The 7,734-nt window shown below is 56.0% G+C and overlaps 1 protein-coding gene across 1 annotated transcript; it reads right to left on the bottom strand.

The window, feature by feature from the left end:
* Window positions 1–1,100: 1,100 nt before the first annotated feature.
* ITGB1BP2 (integrin subunit beta 1 binding protein 2) lies at window positions 1,101–7,124 on the bottom strand. The gene is made up of 11 exons (XM_042040190.1): window positions 6,876–7,124; window positions 6,618–6,667; window positions 6,463–6,519; window positions 6,025–6,173; window positions 5,775–5,887; window positions 5,478–5,536; window positions 4,536–4,606; window positions 4,197–4,299; window positions 2,753–2,872; window positions 2,268–2,330; window positions 1,101–1,525 (listed from the first exon to the last, which is right to left on the bottom strand). Exons 1-11 carry the CDS (start codon window positions 6,937–6,939, stop codon window positions 1,259–1,261), a joined length of 1,116 nt encoding a protein of 371 aa, XP_041896124.1. The 5' UTR covers window positions 6,940–7,124; the 3' UTR covers window positions 1,101–1,258.
* Between the last annotated feature and the right edge of the window lie 610 nt (window positions 7,125–7,734).

The raw sequence follows: 7,734 nt of genomic DNA, 5'->3' as shown, positions 1-7,734 counted from the left end.
AAAAAAAAAAAAAAAAAAAAAAAAAAAAAAAAAAAAAAAAACGGAGGAGCCGCCAGGGGGCGCCGCCGCGGGCGGTGAGGGGCGGGCGGAGCGCGGGGAGCAGCGGGCGCGGCCCCGGCCCCGGCCCCGAGCGGAGCGGAGCGGAGCGGGGCATCCCCTCGGCCCGGCCCGGGGCTGCGGCCGCGCTGTAGTGCTCCGATGCTCCCATCCAGCCCCGCCATCCGCCCCGCTGCCCGGCGCCGGCAGCAAGATCTTGCAGATGCTAAAGTAGTTGTTTTGTAATTACGCGTTGTCCGAATATAGCTTGAGCGAGGGGGTTTGGTCTGGTTTTGGATGGTTTCTCAGTTGATTCACTTCAATATCCATGAGCAGAAATACGCACGCGTGTCTCTGTGCACGGCCACAATCGTGTAACATGCATCCTTAATAAGGACAATATATCCTTAACAAAGATAATGCAAGGAAAAGGAAAGAACGGCAAAACTGAGTGATTGCTTTTGCTTTCTCTACACAAGACCGTGCAGTTAAGTGGCTCTGTGGCAGAAGATGGTTGGGTTTTTTACACGGGTGAACGCTCCGCTCCCGTTCCCGGCGCTGTGCCGCGGTACACAGCGCAGCGCCCGCGGACATCCCCCGCCTCCGCAGCCTCCGCCCGGCCCGGGCCGCGTTCGGCATCGCCCGCCGCTCCCGCCAGCGGTCTCACGCCTGTAAGGGGCTTTGCAGGGGACGCCACGGCTCCGCTGGAACTGCCGGCGGCGGTGACGTTCCCGTGTCCGCAGTCACCATCTCCCGACAAAGAGCCACAGGGCCCGGCTTCTCCAGCGCCGGGAGAGGGAGAGGGTAAGAGCTTACACTCAGCTCAGCCCGGGGCTCAGCACCCCTCAAGAGGGGCAGGGATGGCGGTGTCCACCCTCAGAAATGCCAGGGTCAGGCACGGTGCCGGCCTCTGAACACCCAGTCCCCAGGGACACTGAAGGTGCAGGCACGGGGACTCCTCCTGTTGTCCTGCCCCAGCCAGGTACAGGAGAGGAAGTGACAGAAGGCAGGGTTTGGCCCGCTGATGTTTCTTAAGCGCCCGTCACGGATTTCAGAGGACAACCTTTGCTCTGGGTGTTTATTAATCGTCCCTTCTGACCCGGGGAGAGGCCTTGCTGCAGCCTGCACACGGTTCTGGACTAGGTCTGCTCCTCTGGAGCTGGTGCCAAGGTGCCCAGCAGCTCAGGAACCAGCACTGCTCAGCTGCTGAAGCACTCGGCCATCAGTTACTCGGTGTTATCATATCCGGTGTTCCCATCTCCAACTCTTCATCTTCCTCCTCCGACCAGCTCAAGCTGTCATCAGAGTCCTCATCCCGCACAGCCCCAGGTTCCTCTGTGTTTGCAGCTTCCTTCTCTTGCTCACCACAGGACTGCAATTTGCTTTGGGGGAGCTCCAGCCTGGCCCAGGAGCCAGGGCTGGCTTTGCAAAGCGTGATCTCCACCTTTGCGGGGACCATGCTCACAAAGCTCTTCTCTACATCAATGGTCTGGAGAGAGGGAAAGGTGCAGTGAGCTGGGCAGGGGAGGGCAGGCAGCACACGCTCAGCCTTTCCCTTACTGGCAAAACCCTGCCAGAGGAGAAATCTCCCCCTGTGCCAGGAGAAGTCTGGGCTGCAGCTGAGCTGAGCTTCACACTGTTATGTCAGAGCAGCACCACAGTGCTTGTAGAGAGCTCAGGAGAGCTCAGCTCGCCTCAGCCACAGGCGCAGCTGCGGCTCAGCCTCTCCCCAGCAGCGAGCTGTGCTGAGACACAGCCATACCCACACCTGTCAGCTCTCTGCTGCCTGCAGGCACAGGCAACACACACCACAAATACAGACAAGAAATGCACATGCAAATTCCTGAGCCTCACTGCTGCTCCCCAGCCAGCAGGCAGCTGAAAAATCAGAGTCTCACTGCTCAGACCGCAGCCTGCCCGCAACTCACAGCAAGACTGTGGGGGAGACAGGGACCTGCTGGGCCAAAGAACATTTGGGGCAGCCTGGGACCAAATTCAGAACACCTACAGAGCTGGCAGTGACCTCCAGCTCTGACCTTAGCCCTGGATCAATCAGTGCAGCCACCTCACCCTCCTCACAAGCCCTAAGGCATTTCCCAGCAGAGATGGCTATAAATGCCTGCATCTGTACAACCCGGCCCAGGATGAACAGCACAGGCTGCCTCACAGGACTGCAGCCCAGCCCCACGCAGACTGCTGGAACAGGGAAATCAAAGCAAACAGGATCTTACCCCCCAGAGCTCCAGTTCTGCCCGGAAAATCTTATTCCCTTCAAAGATGACATGAGCCTCAAGCTGAAAGATCAACAGAAAATTATCTGAGACGGTAGTGCAGCTCTGCCAGAGCTCTTCCCCCAGACAGTGCAGCTGCCTTTCAGCAACATATTGCATCCCACATCCTGGCTCCAGTATAATGGTGATCCCCTCAGCACCTGGCAATGTTTCATCCCTTTCAGGGCATGACAGGTTCACCTCTGTCATGGGTCAAGGGATTCAAGGCCAGCAAATCCACCCATTGAGGCCGAAAGCCAGAGTTGCCAGGCAGATGCAGCAGTGAAGCCATCAGGCTCTCAGCTCGGGGATGGCAGGTTGGCAGTGCCAGCCCTGCCTGTAGCAACAGACCAAAGAGGCCATCAAAGAGCCCCAGGCACCCAGCTGGCTCCTGGCTCTTCAAATTCAGGTGGTGCCTTGAGGGTGTCCATCCCCACCCCACTCACCACCGTGCGATTGGCCTTCACGCTGCTGAGGGCAGGCAGGGGGTTCTTGGCATAGACTGTCACCACCACCTGGCTGCTGGTTTGGTGCCAGTCCTGCCGGCACAGCACCGCCTTCTTGTCCTGCCGAGGAGAGGAGCCCATCACGGCACAGCTGGGGCTCAGGCACCACCAAACAGAGGGGACGTCTGAGCCAGAGGATGCTCCCTTGCACATCTCCTTTGTGCTGGCTGGCACCAGCTAAGCAAGAGCAAACCCTGCCTTTTGTGCAGGTTTTTGAGGGGAGATGGTTCAGGCAAAGGTGGGCAGCCCCTGCCATGCTGTCCCATGCAACATGGGACATCTGTGCTTGAGGTTCCTCCAGGACACGTTAAGGTCAGAGACATCCCCTTCTAGTTCCAGAGTCACTCTGCTATGCCCAAACTCCTGAGTGCTGTGCACAGTCAGGGAACTCAGCCTGGAGGGCAATGCAGAGGCTGTTGCTGGACATGGATGATGCCACCATGCTACATTTGGGAGTCAGATGAGCCCCAGCTGGCCATGTTTCACCTTTGTCCACCTTGTCAGCACCACAGGCACTGACAGGCCTGTGTCCCCACCAGGCTCATTTCTGACCATCACCAGGAGACAAACCCCCTGCAGCCCTTCCACACTGCCAGGCAAAGAAATGCTCCAGGAGGAGTCCTGGCCCCAGACTTAGGTGACAATTAGCACAAAACATCTGCATCACAGCATCACAGTTCCTTCACTGCAGCCTCCTTTACATTCAGGATATGTTTTCTGCTCCAGGACAAAGAATGGATTGGGCTCAGAAAGTGTTGCTGGGAGCAGTGCTGATTCAGAGGAACACAATACACTTTCAGGGTTATCCTGGGCTCTTTTGGTGCAACTTTCCCAGCTCAAGCCCGTTTCCAGTCAAGAACTTTCCTGGGGAAAATTACACACACAGAGTACTGAGAATTGGGACCTTCTCACTGCTGCCCTACCACAACACCCTGTTGGTATAAGGATGAGATCCCTCCTGAGAAGCAGCTGCATAGGGAAAGCTTCATTAAAGCCAAATTCAGTTATCTGCAATCATCTGTCAAAGCCTTTGGGGTTTTTTTGCAGGACTTTTCATGTGCTCAGCCACCTGTCTCTATGTGGCAACCTGAAATGCTGGCTATGTTGTGTCCAGGGCCAGGTCCTGCCTTGTTCAGCTTCCCATTGTACATCTGCCCATTGGGTGTGAGAGCTGACACATCTTGTGAATGCAGAGCAACATCTTAAAGGGCAGATGGGTGAAGATTAGGCATTCAAACCCTGTGCAGTCATCTGTCAGTAATTATGAATATTAATACAATTAAATGCAGAAACCTGTGTGAATGCAGAGCAAGGGAAGGAACACTCTCAAATGCCAACAATGCCAGTTGCTCACATGAATTGCCTCTGCTGAGAGCCCCCTTACCTTCTTTTCTGTCCAGCAGTGACACCCACGGCTGCAGCCTGGCTGCTCCATGAAGGCACTGAAGTCCGTGGTTTTGATTCCACAGCAGCTCCAGTACTTCATCCTGAGGAGAGCAGGGTGACCTGAGTGGGGAGCGCACACAGGAGCAGGAGAGGGGACCACAGCAGGGTGGGGGGGAGAGGGGCTCGTAATCAAGAGCTCCCCCTGCCCACCTGTCCCCTTGGGGGGTGTCACCCACAACTGCAGTGGCCATGCTGCTGGGGCCACACAGCCTTGCCATGTCGCATTTTCAGCCCTTGGCAGGGTCAGCTTGCTCTCTGGAAAAGGGTGGTTTCTTACCCCTCATGGAAGACAGGAACACCAGGATGAAACGTACAAACCTCTGTGTTACTCTCCGGGCCCTGGTAGATCTGTGGAGAAGGAAGCAGAGGAAAGTTCTGTGTCTCTGGCACAGATGTCCACTCATCTATGCCCATCCATGTAGAGGGCACAGCACAATGCCCAACATCACCCTTTTTCTGGGTCCAGCATCTGTGAAGACTCACTCTGGGACTCATGCCCAGCCAGCAGCCCAGCACTCGTCCCTGCTCCTTGCTGGCAGGGCAGCCACCCCAACCTTGCTGTGACCACAGTGTCACCCTGTGACCCCATCAGCAGGCCTTCTGCACCCTTCTCTCAAACACAGCCTGCTCCCAGCCCAGGGCTTGGTAACACAGGGACAGTGGGCAAGTTTAGACACCACAGAAACTCACTCTGAAGTGCAGGAGGTCTTTTGTCATTCCTGTCCTTTCCCCTCCTTCCCAGAGCATGTCAGTCTTATGTCCTCATCTACCTCCTGCCTTTTGCTCTCTGCCTGCTCCGTCGCTCCTGCTTTCCTAGCAGCTCAATCCCTCAATCCCTCCCACTCATCCTCGAGGCAGGCAGCACTCCACAAGGCAGCCTCGGGCAAGAGGCAAAGTGGGCTGTGCTGCATCAGTTCAATGCAGGTGGGAATTTTTCCACATGCATTTTGCCTGTATGTCCAATCCTGAATATGTGCTCTTTTTCACTGCAAGCAATCAGCAGCAGTGAAACACAGATGTACCACCAGTCCAGAAGCCTCTTGCAGGAAAGTGGCTGGGAGGTGACAGAGGTGGCTGCTCCCAGGGTGGGATGAAAATGCAGAGCAGGTGGGCACTGCCACCTTCCACCTGCCTGATACCTTGCCCTGCTCCTGGGCCTGTGATGATCCTGGCTACAAGGCACAGGCTGGGCAAAGAGGGAACCCTGCCAGGTACTCACCACCTTGCAGGCTGCATTCTTGCACATGGTGCCAGCTCTCACCTGGGCAGCCTCCTCGCCTGCGAGAGCAACACAACTTCACCCAGGAAAAACACTGCCATGCCTGCCCCCAAATCCTGCCCCAGCCCTCTGCCAGCTCCCCAGCTGACCACAAACCATCCCAATGTGCCTCCCAGATGCAGTTTTGCAGGTGGCTGAACACGCAGCACACACTGACTGCACTGAGCCTGTTATGCAAAACCCCGTGCTGAACTTGCTGTGTGCAACCCCAGTGCCATCCATCAACTTGTCCCCTACCTGTACAACTGCTCTGCAGTGTCTCATCCTTGGAGGACAGGTTCAGTTTCTCCAGTGCCTGCTCCAGAGACCTGGATACTTTAATTGGCAGCAGTTGTCTTGGCTCATCAGAGCTGGGAAACAGCAGCAGCAAAGGCCGAGTGGGTTTTTCTGTGATTTAAGTGTCATTGCCTCTCCTGAGAGAGCAGCAGGGCAGGACAAATGTAGAAGTGACAGGACAGGGCAACACTGTTAGCTGAGCTTATCTCACCTTGGTCTTTCCCGCAGCATCTTCTCAGCTGATTTTGGTCCTTGGATGATAAGCTCCTCCACTGGTTTGGCCTTTGGCTCATCTGAGGTCTTCCCTTGGTTGAAAGGCTCAGGGGGCTTCTCCTTGCTGTGAAACCCCTTTGTGCATCCCTGAACAGCAGAGACAAGCCTGATGACTGCTTTGTCCTCCTCAGCCTGGTGGCTGCTCCCAAACCCTGTGAGTTTCCATGATGTGGTGGCTCAGTGTCCTGCAAAGATGGGTTCTGACCTTGCACTTTGGGAGTAGTGCTCTTATTTGGAGGCTCCTTGGAAGCAAATCCCTGGCTGCAGGGCAGAAGGGACATCCCTGACACAGGACAGGAATGGGACAGGACTGGGCAGGGGCCAGAAGGAGAGGATGGAGGAACAGTGGGTGCATTTGGGCTGGCAGGTCGCTCACCTTTATGGAGAGGAACTCAGAGAAGTCCGTTGTGCGTTTCTTGCAACAAGACCAGCCCTAAACACCAGGACATGACAGGCTGGTCAGGTGTGGGCAATCCTGCGGGGCACAAGGTCACTCCCTGCAGCTGCAGCCCCAGCTCCTGCCCCACTCACCTTCAGGGCATCGTGGAAGATGGGGACACCTGGGTGATACAGGCAGGAGTCTGAAAAGGGAAGACCAGGCAAAAGCTTTCAGGAGAAGTAATCCTGCCCACGAGCCACCTGCGACCGCCAGCAGCTCCGGAGCCAGCTCCTGCCATATGGGCTGCCTGCGCTGGGCTTGGCAGCTCGGCTGCAGCACGGCAGCCGAGGCCACACTCCGGGAAAGCAGCACACATTCCCCTTCCCTCTGGCGCACACGAGCCCACTCACCCTCGGCGTTGTGCTCGGGATCAAACCTCTGCCCGCAGCCCTTGTTGTAGCACAGCAATGCCATAGCTCAGGCGTACACGCAGTGTCCTTTACTCCTTCCACAGAAATCCCATCAGTTTATCCCTGCCCGGGATCTCTGCTCCGTTTCCCCACTTGCAGCCCAGGCGCCGGGAGGTGGCTTTGCCTATCTTTGGAGGCAGCTATGGGAGGTGGCTGGTAACCGGAGACCGGGCTAAAGATGGACAGGGCAGCTGGTGGGGCTTGGCGCCTGTGTTATCTCCACAGGCATTCCTGTGCTGGCCCTGTGCCCAGCAGAGGGAATGGGCACTGCAGGGTGGCCCCGCGCCCGGGGTGTGCAGAGGTCCTGTCCCAGTGCCTGCCATCCTGCCAGCATCCGTCACGGATGCTCACACGGGTGACTCGACCAACCATGCTCAGCTTCTGTAGCATGTACGGAAGCAGCTGAGAGATCCCTGAAACTGAAGGGGAGAGAATTCCCAGAATCACAGGGCAAAACTCATGCTGATCTCTCCCAGCCCCAGAAGGCACCAGCAGACCAAGGTTGTGCATGTGGACAAGACATCTTTTGATGCTGCTTTTTGTGCAGCTCAGGAGTAACAGAGTGGTTGAGGGAAGGTTCTTAGCCAGACGTGAGAAGCAGGATACAGTGATTATGTGGGTAATTACTATTAGATTTATGGCTAATACAGTTTTTAAATATTGCCAGTGCAGTATCTAAATAACAACTCTACCATCCATTACAAAATATGGTGCTATACGGGAGTGGTCCCTCCCATTGAGTCACAAGCTTCAGTGAGACTCACTCACTTTCTAAACTTCTCAGAGAAGTCTTGGTGTG

Source organism: Corvus kubaryi, unplaced genomic scaffold (assembly GCF_017639235.1).
Source record: "Corvus kubaryi isolate FWS band 111438036 unplaced genomic scaffold, C.kubaryi_AGA036_p1.0 37395, whole genome shotgun sequence".
Classification (NCBI taxonomy): domain Eukaryota; kingdom Metazoa; phylum Chordata; class Aves; order Passeriformes; family Corvidae; genus Corvus; species Corvus kubaryi.
Note: the sequence above shows the minus strand (reverse complement) of the source record. Positions and strands in the feature narration are given on the sequence as shown.

Bases quoted from the DNA above. Each gene is read 5' to 3' on its own strand.
- ITGB1BP2 (XM_042040190.1), bottom strand. From the start codon at position 6,939: ATGGCATTGCTGTGCTACAACAAGGGCTGCGGGCAGAGGTTTGATCCC. The intron at 6,520-6,617 runs GTGAGTGGGGCA...CCTGGTGTTTAG, and splicing joins TCTTCCACGATGCCCTGAAG to GGCTGGTCTTGTTGCAAGAA. The intron at 4,300-4,535 runs GTAAGAAACCAC...TGCTCTCCTCAG, and splicing joins GTTCCTGTCTTCCATGAGGG to GATGAAGTACTGGAGCTGCT.